The sequence below is a fragment of the Nipponia nippon genome, unplaced genomic scaffold (assembly GCF_047370975.1).
Source record: "Nipponia nippon isolate SJK-2023a ecotype South Korea unplaced genomic scaffold, ASM4737097v1 scaffold_4, whole genome shotgun sequence".
Taxonomy (NCBI): Eukaryota; Metazoa; Chordata; class Aves; order Pelecaniformes; family Threskiornithidae; genus Nipponia; species Nipponia nippon.
In genome coordinates this window covers 16008660-16026762 of record NW_028262358.1, presented here as the reverse complement: position 1 = coordinate 16026762, position 18103 = coordinate 16008660, and the positions used below count along the sequence as shown (strand labels likewise).

The 18103-nt window shown below is 43.3% G+C and overlaps 1 protein-coding gene across 21 annotated transcripts in view; it reads right to left on the bottom strand.

The window, feature by feature from the left end:
* Positions 1-11137, bottom strand: part of NRXN1 (neurexin 1) — a 725925-nt gene extending 714788 nt beyond the window's left edge. For 20 of the 21 annotated variants that reach the window (XM_087774526.1, XM_087774528.1, XM_087774537.1 and 17 more), the window contains exons 1-2: positions 11036-11137; positions 5587-7089 (exon numbers count right to left, since the gene is read on the bottom strand). In XM_087774526.1, coding sequence (XP_087630652.1) covers positions 5587-6325 — 739 coding nt within the window. In that variant the 5' untranslated portion in view covers positions 6326-7089; positions 11036-11137. Of the gene's footprint in view, positions 1-5586; positions 7090-10840; positions 10904-11035 lie in introns of those variants that run through there. The other variant, XM_087774527.1, reaches the window with a different exon arrangement.
* Between the last annotated feature and the right edge of the window lie 6966 nt (positions 11138-18103).

Genomic DNA, 18103 nt, shown 5'->3' with positions numbered 1-18103 from the left:
TTTCCCACAACTCCTTGGCTAGCATCTACTGTTAAAAAACTCCTAGGGAGCCAACCTGCAGCTGAGAAAAAAGATCAAGTGCATTTGGTCCAAAATGCCTGTAAGCCTTGAAACGTAATTACATTAAAATATAGACAATTTTATTAAATAATTTTGAAATTCTGAATGAATATGACCAATCTGACACAAGGTCCTATGCTGCTAGATGTAAATTCTTCTAGCATATTAGCATTCTATAATTTGCAATACAGACTTAAAATTAACATGGACCCTACATCTCAGCAGGCACAAAGGGAAGCAACAACCTCACTATATAAAATACTATTGATCTGGGGTACTGAGATGTATGCTATATGCATAAGTGGTCTTTTGGAAGTATTTCAATATCAGCATTTTGAAAAGGATTAGCAATATTCAACAAGTAGCTGTCTTAGAAGATAATATAAAACAAACTGCCAATTCTTAATTACCAGTGACATAGTATTTAAATTGCTGTGATTTTACACGAGGCAGATATTGAAATCAATATCCTATCATACTGAATCCTGGCGAACAAAATAATATATCAAATTGCATTAGGAAAATGATGCAAAATTATGCTTTAAACTGACATAAGGATCCTGGTTTCATATGACTAAATCCAAAGGTCACAGATTTAATACAGTTTTGAAAGACTCTGGGATTACTTGACTATCTGCCCTCAAGATTCTACCCTGACAAAGTCACTGTTTAAAAATTTTAATTAAAATTAAAACATTTATTGTTAAATTAATCAAATCATCTGTAAATACAACAGAACCTTAGTGTAACCTCTGGTGGATTTCTAGCCCTCCTCCTAAATCAACATCACCCCAGTGGCCACTGACAAGAAATTCAGCATGCAGAAGAAATACAGATCACATAATAGAGATGTGTATTGTAGATAAAGATCCTGAAGTGTAAATCAAAAGGAAAGTTTTGCTCACAGTATTTACTAGCACAAAGTTTATTTAGCTAACTATTCAAGAAGGATCAAGACCATGGTGGCTACTCTGTTAAGATTTACTATAAGCAATGAGTTCAACAGCATCGCTTTGCACTCAAACACATATCTTGCAAAAGATAATTAATGCCAAAATATGTTTATATGTTTTATTCAAGGCATAAGAGAATTGAATGAATTAAAATATGAATTTTTTCAAAAAGATATAAATATTGGATGACTTTTTTAAAAAGTTAACATGAAGAAGCAAATATACACAACAAAGATTGATGTAATATATTCAGAACCCAAACAAACAAATCTAAATGCTGGCTAGCCTGAGACATCTGGAATTCGCTTCCTTAAAAAATCACTTTCACAGTTCAAACCGTAGCTGGCATCAACCTCTGAATATCTGACAAGGAAGAATATCTCTTACAGTGAACAGCTGTGTGAACAGTCCTCATTTTTCCCACAAAACAGAAACTCAGTAGAACTGTTAAAATAAAACATGTTCTAAACAGGTATACTTCGAATTCACAGAGTAATTTTCTCTATAACATGCTAATATTGAGGCAAGTAGGCCAGCTATATTTTAAAAAGATAAATTATCCTGTATGCAATTTTTTCAAGCAGTTACAGATATAGAAAAGCAAAAGGGCATGGAGTGACAAGAAACTGAGGACAGTGAGAAACATCTCCCAAGTCAAAGTGTGTTATGTGTTTTTTATATCCTCCTTCAGAGGTACCTGCTTATTTTCTCAGACAGGATACTGGACAAGGTTATTTTTATATAAATGAGGATGAAAGAAAAAGTATATATATATTTTTTGTCTAAAGCCAGAGTATCACTATTTTATAAATTTAAAATTTAAAATATTTTTTGTACTGAAATTTTAACACAAGGAGCAAAATGAGAAGAGGAATATGGAGGCTCACTGATATGAATCATGTACTCTCCCTGCCTTCTAGGACCCTGACTTAATTCACTAAAAATTTGATTTTAAAGATCAGTCTTCTTAATGAACAGCTCTCCATATCATAGAGTCAAGCCATATCAATTTGATTAATTTCGAGGAATAATGTGATATATGTCAAAAACTTCTCAGAAAATTGATATGGCAATCAGGATTTATTTTAATGCTAGTCTTAACAAAATTTATCATAATTTTGTGTATTTTTCCTTCTACTGAGTCACTATTATTATGTGAAATAATATTCCCTTGCCTGTTTCAGTACTAAATAGAGATTTTATTTTCTCTTTTAGAAGGCTCTTTTACTGTCTTTATTCATAAGCACACAGACTAATCAACAACAGGACTGCTACAGATCGTATTTTTCTGTGCTATAGACTGCACACCCTTGATACTCAAGCAAAACGACAGTCCTTTTTCTGTGCTTCATGCCAAAACTCCCACTGAAGAGAGTTTAGATCCCATTTGAACAAAAAGCATGACTGCAATAAATCTGATTCTTACACTGGTGTAGTTCAGATAACATAAATGAAGCTACTCCTGATTGAGACAGGTACAAGGAAAGTTAAGCCTGCTGGGAATAACTTATATTACTATGGGTTTCCCAAAATAAATAAACTTGGTTAAGCTTCATTTCTATAAGAAAATTTTACTTCATGAAAAATTGATGAGATTTTCAAAGATGAAAAATCTCAAAAAAAACAACCCACCAGATTTTTTCCTGAAAATAACTTAAGTGCTATCCAAAATTGCATCCTAAGACCTGAAACTTTGACTCTAAATCAGTTATTTCTAGTCTCTCATATGAGCATGTCAGGACAGAAAATTTTGGAAAGGTTTTCTTTGTTCTTATTGATTTCTAAAGTCGTCATTATGCTGTGGGACTCTCTGCCTTACCAGACTGAAGAGATGCAGAAGCACACTAAATCCAAGCAAAAAAAAAAAAATTCTAAAAAAATCCAAAGACAATAGAATTTACTGACCATCTTTCACCTTTAAAGAAAAGGTATCAACTAGGACATGTAGTTACAATTTCAGATAAAAATGGAAAGTTGGGGATTTTTTCCATTTAAACCATTTTTAGTCAAAAAGTAGGACAAGACAAAGAATGAAAACTCAAGATCCCTCCAGATCACTGCAGTCTGAGATGATCCTGCATCCTTCAGCAATGGCAACCTCTAACTAAGCTTTGTGGGAAATTTACACATTCTAGGAACAAAAGATCAAAACTCAACAGCATCATTTCTATGTTGGCTATAAAGAAATAAACAACTAGAGGCAGGGTTTCTTCCTTGGCAGACATGATGGTTTTACTTGTCCTTCTGCCTTTTCTATTTCTTAGAATATTAAATAATTTATAAAATAGTTCAATGTCTTTGGTAGCACATATGAGTAGCTACAGATCCCATCATCAAAACCCGACTGATGTGAATTTCAGTTACTATCTTCTCTCAATCGACACATATAAACTGTAGGACTACTTCCATTTATATTGCTACCAGTGGAAATGTTGCCTCCTGTTTCAAATGAAATCAGAATCTGAATACTTTATGATCCTTTGTTGAGAAAGCATGCTAAAATTATAAGTCTTGCTATTATTTTATAAGGCTTCTTATAAAGGTTAAGGGACATGTGAGGGGAATCTTGATCCCACTGAGGTCAATTGTAAAACCACCGGTATTTGAATGAAGCCAGCATTTTACCCTAAATTTGGGGGATTCTAAATATTATTTTGAGTGTCATCTTTTTACAAGCTCTATACAATTTTTAATATATATAAACATATATATGTATTTCAATAACATTCAATCTAAACATAAAAATGTTCCTTAAAAATAGCTATTGATCTTATTATTATGTAAAGATAAGATTTTCTGACTGATATTACATGCATCTATATGAACTTTTTCATACAAATATTACATGTTCAAAATAACTTCAAATAAATAAACTATGTTTTAATGTAAAGGGTATATAAATGTATAATAATATAGAAATTACTATTGTTGCTTTAACCAAGCTGCTACACCTCATAATTTTCTTTTTGGTTTATAATAGGTCCTAACTCAAAGATGCTAAGACAACTCAATATTTTACATACACCAGTATATTATGTAGTATCACATATTCAAAATTTACATCCAAATACTAAATCCATTGATATGATCTTACCTAATATAAAAGATATTTCATTTTAGACTTTCTGGGACTGTGTGCTATTCAAAGCACAAACATCTTATTTTCTGAAACTATCATTTGCTGTTATTAAATTTTTTTTTAAAATGTTAATAGGGTTTGAATTTTTTAATGAATGGCAGATGAGAGATAAACAGCTGATAAAGTAAACAGGATGCAGAATGACTGTAGCATCTTGAGTATTGACACTAAGGACAGAAGGTGTTACATAATAAAGCACAGTCACAAATGATGTTTCCTTTCTTATAATGAGTGAAATCTGATAGAAATGATAAAGGCAAATTATTCAGCCATAAATGTCATGCAGCCACTCGGTGAAGATCTTCATTTGGCCTTGATAATATCTTATTTATATTTACCTTTTACATTTTAAACTTAGGTCTTTGCTCTCCAATTTTGACATGGAGATTGTATTTTCCTTTGAAACATTTGCTCTTATTTCACTTGTATACCTTTACATCCTGTTCTAGGTACACTACATATGTACTTTCTATGCTTAAGGAGCTGCAAACAATGGTACATTTACTAGCAAAATAATAAAAAAAGAGTCCTACATGCGTCTGCAAAGTAAATGTTCACACTTCTTCCATTTGCCAAAAACAATGGGCACTGAATATGAATCATATTTTACCCAGTGATTTATTTGTAGATAGGATTCAGGAAACTGCTGTTTTTCTAACCTCTATCTTCCTTGGTAAAACTATTCAGTAATTTTGTGGTCTTGGAGCATGCATTTCCCCCTTGTCCTTTTGTATTCTCCTTGGCATGGTGAATTGCTAAATACATTGCAAAGCAGTACCGTTCGCATTCGTGTAAAAACATAATCCTCCGTTTAATCCCCCTTTTCCCCAGCAACAGTTTAAGGAATTCACAAATAAACCACTGATTTTATTTCAACGACATAGCAGAGGCAAATATCAATACAAAGCAGACTCTGGGTCTCCCCTAACCTACAAAAATAAACCCAGGCTGTCTTTGCACTTAATCCGGTAAAATTCTCCCCAGCATCACTTTCCCCGATCCCAAAATTAATTGCCACCAGCTGCTTGTGACAAGCGTGCCTGTCCCTCAACTCTGGCCGAGCGTGATGCCGGCCACCCCCTCCCTTCCAGGTGATGCCTGGCACCCAGGACCCACCTTTCCTCTGCTCGGGACAAGCCCAAATCACACCCCACCTCTGGAAGACACCCAAATAACCTCCTCCTCTTCCTCCTCCTCTCGCCCAGCCTCGCAGAGAACAGAAGAGTGATGGCACCATGGTCGGCCACAGAGACACGTGGAGGGCAGGGAGGGGGAGTCGGGGAAGAGGGGAGCTGGGGACGCAGCGGGGAGGGAAGGGAAGGCAGGGAGATCCACTCGTACAGATGAAACTCCATGCAGGCCTGACCTCCTACCCGTCCCCTCCACAGAGCAATGGGGAGGGGCGCAGTGAGGCGAGCTGAAATGGCACCTTACCTTCACTGCAGTCCTTCCCCCGAAAGCCCGTTTGGGAGCAGTCGCAGACAGCCTGGTCATTGAGCACCGAGCAGACGCCCCCGTTGAGGCAGACATCCTCCCTGGCGCACAGGCGGCTCTGCTCATCGTCCAGCCGCACCTCCTGGCTCTCCACCGGTGACGCCTGTGTGTAGTTGACCCGGACATCCGTTATCCAGCCCTTGAAGGGCTCCCGGTCCTTGACGGAGGAGAGCGTCAGCTTTAGCGTCGCCGACCGCAGCTCCGGCGGGAGCCCCCCTAAGAAGAGGCCGCTGAAGACAGTCATGTCCCGCCGCTTGGATTTCACCTCCACCCATTTGGCCTCAGCCCGGTCGATGATCAGTGTTGTGTTCTTGAAGTGGCGGCGGATGACGACGGTGTGCCAGAGGTTGTCATTGACCGCCATGTCAGAGAGGAGGGTGGCAGGCTCGGCACAGAAGATGGAGAAGCTGAGCTGCAGCCGCCCACCCTGGGTGAGGATGAGCTCCAGGAAGTCACAGAAGCCCTCATCATCAAAGTAGAGCACCAGCCCGCTGGAGCTGCGCGTCTTCATGTTGAAGCTCATCTCACTCTCGCAGCAGGCATTCCACTTGGGGAAGCGGGTCCACTGGCCCTCCGCCCCTGGGAACTCCAGCCCGCTGCCCAGCTCAGCCCAGCAGCCCAGCAGCAGGGCCAGCCAGAGCAGCAGGCAGCCCCCGCGCCGCACCAGCGCCGCCCCCATCCTGCGCGGCCTGGGGCGGGCAAACGGGGCGGCAGGGCCGGCGGGGGGCGGCGCTGGGGCCCCGGCGGCAGACAGGGTAAAATCTTGCCGGGCGCCGGCCGCGCTGGATGGTTCAGGCACGTTCACCCCCGCCCCGGGCGCGGGGGTCACTGCGGGGGACTCCCCGGGGCGGGGGGCTGCGGGTGCCCCACGGGGTGGGATCGGGCACAGGTAGGGGCCAGGGGCCGCTGGAGGGGACCCGCGGTGGGGGGAAGGTGCCGTTGGGTTTCTTCACTGGTCAGACGGGCTTCCCAAAAGGTGTCCAGGGGCGGGTGAGTCAGCAGAAATTTTCCCCAAAGCCAACATTACCAAACCGCGAGAAAAACCAAGATTGGTGGCAAAACACTCCTCCAAGCGGATCCACCAGCTCGGCAAGACTGTAGCAATATCCCAGCGCGTGCGCGCCCCTTTTTACATCCTCTCCGCCAGCTGTAGTTTCCCAGGAAGCCAATTACCGATCCCAGCGCTGCCTCCCTAGGATGGATCCTTTTGTCAGATCACGGACTGTCTGCCATGGTGCTAGAGCAGCGTCAGCAGACGACAGGACTCATCGCTCATGGTTTCCTGAGCTGCCTCAATCCCAATGGGGTTGAAACCCAGAAGGTGTCAAACAGCCGAGTGGCTACTTGACATGCAAAGCCTGACAGCTCCTCTTCTGTTTGCTTGCAAAAGGCCAAGGCTAAGATCCAGGGGGGTGATTTTCCTCTATTGTTTTTGTTTCTAATCTGCAAGGAATTGAAACAGAATAATAAGAAATGACGACTAATAACATGTTAAATCATAAAGTTGATGAATAGTGGACATTTGTGATTAATTTTTCATTTCAACTGCTGTTCGACATTAGGAAAATGAACTGCTGCTGTAATTTTGGAGTTACTGAGAAATCACAATAACTTGCAGTGCTAAACCTAAATCTTAATGTATATGATTATACTAGATTACATTTTTATGGTATAACTATATGTAAACTGCTTACGTTTCCAAAACTTTCAAATATTTTAGTAGCATATTTTATTATTACAAGGACGATGTTAAATAGCAAAGGAGGTGTTTATTCTGCAGTTTCTCTTACTGTAATTTATGTATGGGAATACCAGCACCTGTGAAGCTATAGGGTCCTATTAATGTAGACAATGCTACCAAGCCCAGTTCTAGTTCTTTCCAATACAACTCAGAAACATATAGAGTAGACTGAGCTCCCAGCAGGAACTGGCATGCTTCACTGTACATGGCACACCTACTGGTTTATTTTCACAGGGTGAGGAAGAATTGCAATGGTTTCTTAGAAGGCTTTTTGAAAATTTCAAACCGCATTTTCCTCTGCCACATGATTTCTTTTGCTGCTGCTATTCTCTGTTATGGCAGGGAAAATCCAATTCAAGCCAGCTGTGATGTTGACATTATTCACAATGCAGATCAGCTAATCCCAGGTGTTAGTCCTCTGAAATGGGTTGCAGTATTTTATGTATGTTTACTCAGCTGCCCTTATTTAAGAGGACAACTCCTCATTTTAAAAATAAGATACATGCCACAGTTCACTCTCTTCCTCTGAAGAGGTCTCTGCATTCAAAGCATTTCAGCAGAGAGGCGCCCCTCTCTGTTTTTCTCCCCCAAGCCGCTATATCTTTTCTGGAAGGTGTGTGTTAGTGGATCTCTCCTGATGGAGGAGAGGATCTCCGACACCTCCCTCACCCACTGCTTCCCTTTCACCTCCCTCCCATTTCTTAGCCAGCAGCACTTAGGCAGGCACAATACCATGTCCAGAGCCGCTGCCAAGCCCTGTGCTGGGCTGGGGTGTGTGTGTGTGTCTGTGCGTGGGGAGAGGGGACAGAGATGAGCCTGCCGGGGCGAAACCTGCTTTAAAACAGGCACACACCTCAGCTGCCTGCACCTGACACGTTCAGAGCTGCTAAGTCACCTCCTACTCTCTCTTTATATTTAATTTCATTCCTCTAAATGTCAACACGTTTATTTTTATTATTTGTCACACGCGAGGTGGGCAAGAGCAGCAAAAGCGAGGCAAGGAGAACCCCCAAACTTTGCCGGCAGAAGCCAGCCCTGCCCAGGCAGCACCAGGCAGCGCCGGGCAGCAGAGAGCCCCCGGGTTTCCCCTCCTGCCCCCCTAGCAGGAGCCACCTCTCGCAATGCCGCTACCAGCCGAGGGATTTCCAGCGGGGTGCCCGGGAGGACCCATGGCGGGAGCCCCCGGCTCATCCGCGCTTTTCCGGACCCGGCAACCCCGCTCCTGATTAGCGCCTTTTTTTTTTTTTTTTTTGGCACGGTGCTGATTGCGGCCAGGGGCGATGCTCGCTTGCGGCACCGCGCCGAGCCGCCGCTCCGGTTTCAGCACCCGGAACAGCTCCGCCCTGCGCGGCCCGACGGGGCGGCGGCGGCGGCCGGTCCCTGCGCCCGCCGGCGGCAGGAGCGGCCCCGCCGCCGCCGGCTGCGCCCGGGGGGGGTCCCGCCCGCCCCCGCCCCGCAGCCTCTGCACCGGGTGGTGTGTGGGGTGTGGGGCTGGGCACGCGTGGGAGCCCATGTGGGTACACCGGGGGCGGCGAGGGGTGGTACGGGTGGCGGCAGGCGGTGAGGGAGCGGATTTGGGGTGCGTGTGGGGGTGTGCGGTGAGGCTGGGTGGCGGTGTGAGACACGGCGTGCGTGTCCGGGGGGGCGGTGTGAGAAATGACTTGGAGGAGTGTGTGTGTGTGTGTGTGTGTAGGGGAGGGTCCGGGGTGCGGCGGTGGGGTGGGGGCTGCACGCCGGTATGTGGGGAGAGGATGCGTGGGGAGGGGGCGCGGGGGGTGCGTGTGTGTGCGTGGTCACTTGGGTTACTGGGGAGCTGGGGCTGGGCCGGTCACTGCGCGCCTCGGGGAAGCGGTGGGTGGGGAGGAAATGCGGGAGGTGCCGCGGGAGACGCGCAGAGGGGCGCAAGGTGCGCGGGGCGGGCGCCGCGGCTGCGTGAGCGCAGGGCGCCGGCTGTCCTTGCGCGGCAGCGCAGGGGGGGGAGGAGGGAAGGGGTCTGCGCGGGGAGCGCCGCTGTGCATGGGGCGCAGGGGCGGGGGGGGGGGGGTGCCAGGAGCCCCCGGTGTGTGCCGGGGCGGGGGGGGAGCCGGGCAAGGACGCGCGTGTGAGTGTGAGTGCGTGTGCGCGCCCGCCGTGCGTGCCAGAGCGATCCCTACAGGTGTCCGCGGAGAGCCGCCGAGCGGGGATCCCACCTCGAGAGCATCCCTGCCCGCTGCCTGCCTCTGTCTGCGGCGCCTGCCTTCCCCTCTCGCTCACACACACACACGGCAGCGGCAAGAGGGGGAAAGAGAAAGGGAAAAGAGAGGACGAAAGAAAGAAGAACAAAAGAGGGGAAAAAGGAAAGAAAAAAGACAGAGAGATGGAAAGACTGAAAAAGAAAGGAGAAAGACCCAAGAAAAAAAACCCAAACAATTGCTTATTTATTACTGCCGATATAATTCACACACTGTCAATAAACAGCACAGTCTTGTCTAGTCATTTCCAAAGCCGAGGGACACTTTCATTCTCAGAATAGGACAATTTATTAACATATATATCTCAAATGGGCTCTTAAGTACCAGACATCCCTCCCAGCAATGTGTATATATATATATGTATGTAGCGAGAAATATACACAAACCAACATAAATGTAGCTATTGCATTCAGTGCCTCACCAGTGAATTAATATGCTTCCCCCACCACTCTACAATCATTTTTTTCTTCAAAAATTTTGGTTTAGTCACAGGTGCCCCGATTGAGCCTTTTCAAATTAGAAAAAGAGAGAGAGAGACACCCATAGGTCAGTAAATCCTTAATAAATGCCAGGTCGGTTGGCATGCACAATCCTTGGCAGAATCCTTATTGTATAAAATACACAGCATTGTCTCTGGGTGCGGGGAAAACCAGAGAGTTCACAAATTACCGGATGAAATAAAAGGATCTGAAAAACAACCTTGCTGCAGCCAAAGGGAGAAGCGCTCTAATTCAAAAGCAGACTTAACAGCATCATTAATCTTTTCCTTTCATTTCTACGTAATTTCTAGAATCAAATTCTTTCCTAAGAGACTGGAATGATCGATTTTGCTACCCTCCCAGCCTGCAGATGTATTTATTTTAATATGCTTATGATATAATTTCTGCCCCTTCAAAAATGCATACCATCAGCAGGAACCTGAACAGTTTCAAACACATATCAAGGAAGCCGGGTGCCCTCTTTCTTCTGCCTCACAATAGAAAATGTCCCAAATTATCAATGCACTTCCTGCACAAACCCCTCGCCTCTTCCAGACCGCCGCCGCCAAATAACAATAATATTGCGATATTCATTCCCATCGCTGCCCCGGCTTCGCTTTCCACCGAGGCAGCTCACGCCAGGGAAAACATGCAGCAGATTGATTTTATTCCTTAAGTCTCACAGACCCCCTCTCCCCTCCTCCTCCCGCCTTTGCAAGGGATAATAAATTACCGCATCCAACCTTTAACTTCTACCTCCGCTCCACCATCTCCTCTCCTCGCCATCTACCTCTCCACAACGCCGCACGCAAACCCACCAGCCTCTCGCGCCTCCGCCTCCTCCTCCTCCTCCTCCGCCACCGCCGCCGGCGCCGCCGCGGCAAAGCGGGGCTCGTCCTCCGCGGCGCCGCTCTGCCCGCGCTGCGGACGCGCCTTACCTGCGCGGGGTGCCGCGGGCCGGGGCAGGCGCGGCGGGCCGGGGCTGCCTCTGCCGCTCGCCGACGGAGCGGGCGCTGCTGCGGGTACGCGGCGGCGGCGGCAGCGGCGGCGGCGGGAGCGGGAGCGGGCGGGGGCGGCCGCCGGGAGCGGGGGGCGGCGCCGCCGCGTGACGCCGCCGCGCCCGTCTGCCCGCCGGGGGCGGTGCCGCGCTCGCTGCAGCCCCCCGCCCCGCCCCGCCCCGCCCCGCCCCGGGCCCCGCCGCCGCCGCCGCCGCCACCGCCGCAGCGGGGCACGGCGGGGGTCGGGGGCGACTCCGCCGCTCCGGGAGGGAGGATGCGTGACGGAGAGGAGCCGCTGCGGGCAGTACTGGGCCGGGGGGGAACCCCGGTGCGTTGGCTGAGCAAGGGCGGGGGCTGATGGGCGTGCACGCTGCTGCCGACTAATGGCTGGGGAGTTCGCGGAGAAGTCACATCTGCAGAGGATGGGATGGTGAAACACCGCAAGGGACTGTGGGCACCTCTGCCAGCTCCCCCGCTAAAACTCTTCTTTGTTTGCATGGGGGTTTTTTGTGGGTTTTGTTGTTGTTGTTGATGTTGTTATTTTTTCCCTAGAACTGAAGCTTGCTGGATTCTGCACAGCCTGTGGGAAAATGGAGGTATAGACTTGTGACTAGATCTACAACCACAGGACAAGTGTTTGGGAAAGCCTGACCGCTTTCTGGTGTAGCGTTAAACCTATGTTGCCTCGCAATGGTCGCAAACTATTAGATAAATTGAAGGCTTCTTAAGATTGTTGGTTTTAGCTGCATGGAAAGGATTTGATCGTGCCAAACATACTCAGTTTTGTCTGTCGATTGGCCTTCTAACTTTGTGCTCAGTGGCCTACAGAAAGGTGATGAATTGATTTTAAGTGATTTGCATGTAGCCTTAGCCAAGGTCCTGGCAACTTTTGAAAATACAGTGTGATGTTTGTCACACCAAGAGTCACAAGAGCACTCCAATGTTGGGCATCCCAGAGTTTTCTGAGAACGGTCTGTGCAACCATATTTTTTGTTGTCCAGGCTGTGAACGTAGCAACTTAGTTTTGAACGGGAACTCCAGAAACAAGTGGAAAAAAAAAAACAAACATACTTTCACCACAGTCCCAGAGGAGTTAGCCTTATGATTTTTTTTATTTTTTTTAATGGAACAGGCTTCCTCACAGATGACAACTTTGATGAGGTAACCAAGCAACATGTTAAGTAATGAGAATAAAAGCTTGCTAGATATGCAATGTATCTTCAGTACTTACAGCATAATCAGACATCCCTTTTGTTCAGCCAGATGATATCCATATCCAGTTATTTTCAAATAGAGTGAGAATTTCTCTCGACAATTCTAGTAACTTGACTTGTGCAAACAGAGCAAGGAGCAAATATCTTTTCTGCTATGAAAAGCATATAAATTGTAGGCTGCAATAGAAGTGATACACATTTTTACAGGAGCAAAATTGTAACCCCATATAAGTTAGTATTTTGTGTGTGTGTGTATACATATAATATACGAAATAGTGTTTTCTAACCGTGGCCTTATTTTTATTATGCTCATGGTGAACACACAATAAAGCTTCTTATGCTCTTAGATGGGGAGTGTCAAAGCCAAAGCCCAATCCACCCTGGATGTGCTGGCACGGTGGAGGTGCTGGCACAGGTGGAGGATTCTTCCACCTTCAAACTGAGGGAGAGCTCAGTCATTCAAGCAGTAGCCAGAGGATATTCATGTTTCTCTAAATCTGTAGTAAGAAGCCTGCCACAGTGAGAGAGGGCTAGGAAGAGCCTACATAGAAATAAAGCAATGAGACATTAAGTGAGCCAGGAAGATACAGGGAGATTTAGGGAGAATACAATTTCCTTAGTTGGATGGTGTTTTTTGGTTGAGTTTTAGAAGAAGGTATTACTTTTGTCATTCTCAGCAATTGTTGCAGCATATGGTGTCATAGTTGATTCATCCTGAAGCAGCACAAAAAAAAAAAAAAAAGAGGAAGTTAAAAAAAAGAAACGTGATTTCCAAATCATCTCTCTTTGTAGGTGTTTCAGCTTGACAAATATATGGAATATCTTGTAAAGAAGCACATGGCCTTACAGAAACCTGACTTTCTTCTGCATAGATTAATGTTCTGTGTTATACCAAAATATTTATAAATTTTGAAAAGTAAAGAGATAAAAGCAGCAATGATATTCTTGGAAACAAACCAATCATATTTTCTGTCAGAGGGAATGCAGTACATTACCCAACTTGCAAGTCTGAGACCTTTTGGAGTGACGTATATTGTCAGAACAAAGTGCCTTTGAGTCATTAAAAAGTACATATGTGAAATTGTCCAACAGTTGTAATTTTAAATAAGAGATTTTTTGGCAAGCTGAAGTGAATGTTGGAGCTGTCTCTGAGGCATGCGCATGCAATTGGCATGGCTGTCAGAGCTAATAAAAACGGGAGTAACCAGTCAAGGAGGTGCAGAAGAAATAAGAATGATTCTGCTGAGGAAAAAAAAAAAAAACAACAAAACAACCATAATTAAAATCAAACTAAAGTTGCTTTCAGAGAACACTGGTTATCTGGGTAGACATGAGAAAGAGATGAGAAGGGAGAAAGTTATTTCTGGGACAGAGACAGCAGGAATTACTTTAAAGATTTGAAAGACAGAAAACATGTTCCTTTGCTGAAGTGGTCCAGGGTAATGTTCAATAATGGGGCAATTAAAGTTTTGGGGTACGTCAAAGCTCTATTCTGATTATAATCACTCCACATATGCCTGACATATTTCCCTTCTTTGGAGTTATCATCAGTAATCTTTCTATACCAAACCAAATCTTTGAGAGGAACATCAGACCCACTAGAAAGCTGACCCTTTGCTTGTTTGAATACAAGTTTTTTTAGAGGACAGCCAGTAACAGTTTTTTTGACAATTCAGTAATACCTTTTGAACTTGGTCCAGAGTGAAGAACAGACAGGATGACATAAATGTATAGCAGAACTAACGGCGTGGTAAGCAATTGTCTGTATCTGTATACAGCCAGTGAGGTTTAAAGAAATATGGAGGAAGAAAGTTATAATTTCTGCCTGTTAATGGCCATATTACTGGGCAATCTCAGCTGTGTGTGAAGAAAGTATGGGTAAATCTAAAGTAAGAAAAAATTAAAAGATACCTGTCTTGGAAGAAAGACAGCATGTCACATAGGTCCTCACTTGCTCAATTCAGAATTGAATTCAATTGAATTCAGAAAACAGAACTGAGAGGCAACTAACTACATGTGGATTAGATTTGATAGTTTCTCTGGATAATGCATTTTTGAGCTAGCTTATACCTAACTTTGGAAGATTAAGGTGTTAAAAACTTGCTTAAAACCAATTCTGAATGGATAAATAATAAAGTAAAGGAGCATACTTATAAGGATTTAAAATATTTATTGACCTTATACCCAGTACTGGCATTTCCAAGTCTTCTGCTATTTCAGAAGGTATCAGCTGTGTTTAGTGATATAATATTCTAGTAATGAAGAAAAGATTGGAGACTCATATAGTTATAGGTAGCTTTTGGGCTCCAAAAGTAGTTTTGTCCACCAAAGAAAGGAAATATGATCAGAAAATGTGTAGGCATATCTGAGGATCAGAAGATATTTGTGGACTCTTGGTAAGTTCAAAATGTCAGCTGACCACAAACCATTTAAGGGCTTACACATGTTTTTCCTTGGACATAGCTGCTTCGTTGTATTTACTGTAATATCAAAAACTTCACATGAAACATATTCAAGGGAATTTAATAGCAATAAGTAACGTCTTGCTGAAGATCCCCAAGATTAAAATCTTGGGATGATTCAGAGATTAATGTAGATGCCATTTTTTGGCTTGGTAGCTTCATTTCAGGGAATTGCTTAAAGCAGTAAGAAAAACAGACCTGTTAAATAGTTCAAAGCATAAATATAGATGGTATCAACGTATATGAAACTTGTGTGAGACATTGAATTAAAAGTTCTATTACTTATCAGTGGTTGCATATCCAACCTGTGGGTTTTTTTATTAAATGAGAGGAAAACTTGATGAGTGTGAAGATAATCGTATTCCTACAATATAATCATCATAGAGGAAAATGTAGTGTGGAGAATACAGGAGCTACCAAGACTTCAAAAATCCTTAAAGTGCATTTAAAAAGACATCATAAGTGACAAAAACCTATAGTTTGATGGCTCTAAGTCTCAGAGCTGAAGATACAGTACACTTTCACACATACCAGTTCTAACTCCTGTTGTGCACAAGGCTTGACTGATGGGCACAGCAGTACGCATCACCAGGAGAAATCTATAATGAAAGACCCCATATTAGCTCTTCTGAGCTGTACAGGAACTCATTTATCAGCTGGCCCTGTTGACGAATCTTCAGCGGGTTTCGGAAGGGATTATGATATGACACAAGTAGCAATGGTTTTCTAACTGAAGCTCCATGAAGAAAGTCAAAGTGGTGCAAAATGTCCTTCTCAATATATATGTTTGGATTTGACAGCCTGCATCAGTCAACTGGGCAAAGCATGGTAAAACAGAGAACTGTTAAATCAACTGGCTTCCAAAGCACATGTGGTTTGGTATTAACTCTGTTAATAAGAAGGTTGTTATAGAATTTTCTTTATAGAGTGGTTTGGTAGGATTGATATGAACATCAATACTGTGATTTTTTAAAATTGTAAGAATAACTTTCATATTAATAATCTTACTAATTTAAAAAGAAGCCCCTAAGTGATTATTTTCTGTGAATCTTTATGTGGTAACATGACATAACATATATCAAATATTTATGCATGCAGCAGATACATCTCAAGGCCATCCTTTCAGATTTGAGTTTAAGAGTAATACACGTAAATACTGTGCAACGAAACGCCTTCGATTGCAAAAATATAAGGAACTAAATCAATTTAGAATAGCTAAGTCTTCTTCAGTTCAAATGTTTGCTTTTTAATGTCTTAGAACAGTTTTTAAGCAGCAAAGAACAGGCAATCCTTTAGATAAGAAGGAGAACTGAAGAGAGCAAACTGTTGTATGTTGTCATTGAGCAGACAACAGTCACCAAAAGAACTTAGAAGCTCATGTCATCCCACAACTGTCTGTGGAATTCCTTGCTTGAAAGAAATGTGTAAGAAATCCCACTGTAAGCAGACGTGAGATTAACATTTTGTTGCAGTCTCCAAGAGAGATTATTTTAAACCCTGAAGTATTTTGTTTAATATTTCTTTCAAAATTCTTAACATTTAACAGTCTTTTATAAATGTTGCTCATATAATTTCCCATAATTCCTTTTAAAATCTCACTAAATTCCTACTCATATGTAATTGATGTAATTTATATGGAATTTATATGAATGCCATTTGTGTGTCATTTGTACAAAATTCCATTAAATCCATTCATCACCATCAGTCATCACCTTCCTCATCCTCTTTGCTAGGATCACAATGCTGCCTAGATATATCAGTGTGTTCAGGACCCCTGTGTGTTAGGACAGCTTCTGGGTAGTCTCTGTAGTGTGTGGCTCTGAGTAAAAAACAAGCTCTTTTCCAAAGACCTCACAAATTGAAAAACAACGTATAGCAAGTCTGTAAGGCTGGCAGAACAACAGGATATTCTAGTGTAATTTATCAGTGTGCCCAAATCATAGATGTAGTATGCAAATTAGTAGAAGCAATCAAAGAAATTGCATCTTGCACAGCTGCAGGATTGGGTCTTACGCGGGAACTTCCCTCAAAGGTGCTGAGTGCCCTCAGCTCCCACCAACCACTAATGCGGGTTGAGGGTACTAGGAAGAACTTGTCCCATTTTGAATCAAGCCCTTTGATAGCTTCAAGAAAATCTCTGATTATAATAATTTGTTTTATAATGTGTCACTCTACACTTATGAAAAATGAGTATACTTGCTATAATTCAAGTATGCTACAGATACTTAGCTGTACTAAAAGTGTGCTAAGTATACTAAAAATATATTACTTTTCATAAGAGTATAATTTCCCAGTAATCAGAAGATATACTCTGATTCAAAAATTGCTATAATTGTTAATGTTGGTGAGAATTACTAAGGCATCAAAGCAGAGGAATATTTGTGGTATGAGGCTGCAGATAGGTAGTTGCGATCATCAGTGTTTAAACCTTAAATGATGCACCTGCTGAAGAGATTCACTAAGGGAATACTGCAGTGTGCCAGATGGCTAGTATTTTTACAGTTCAGGGCAGCTTTATTGTTGGGTTGCCTAGTTCAGAAAACCTTTCACTAAGGGAAGTGAGAGTTGCCCTTTCCAGAAATTGCAGTATTAATTACTATTAGTTTAAAAGCTTGATTCAGTTTATTTTTGTTTAGTCCCCACAATCTGTCTTGAGAGTCCTTAGTGTTATCATTACTTCTTAATACTTCAGGTGTTTGTAACACAGTGCAGAAGAAAATACTAGAGGAGACAAGTAGGAATAAGAAAAAGGCCTGAATGAAAGACAGATTGGAAGGCAGCAAAGAAGGCAGGTTGGGGATGCAATCATTGTACATGAAGTGATAAGAAAAAAGCAAGCAAACAAAGTTAAAAAAGCAAGAGTTGTTGTTGGAAATAAAGAAGAGAGCAAAGGAAGGGTGATAAGCAAGAAGCAAACAAAAATAATTAAAAGGCAAGTAGGAACTAGGTACAAGGAAAGAAATCAAAATTGCTTGATGATGGAGATTTTTGGCTGGGGTCAAAAAAAGAAGGAATGAGATATAGGACAAATTGTAAGTACTTGGGCATCTTATGAGTTTACACCAGCCCTAAGGAACAAAGAAGACAGAAAGTTGACTACTCAGTCTGTATGGTGAAGACAGAAGCAAACCCTGGCCAAAACCAGAAACATTTGCATTTAGTTGTATTATGATCATGCCCAGGTCAGAAATACTGTGGGAGTAGATTGGAGCTGTTGGGACCACTGACTGTGGCTGCTGAAGACATCTTCTCCTGTGCTTGGTTGACACATATGGTCTGTGGTGCAGCAGGATTTTTTGTGGCTGATCCTGTGGTGCAAATTTGACTGGAAA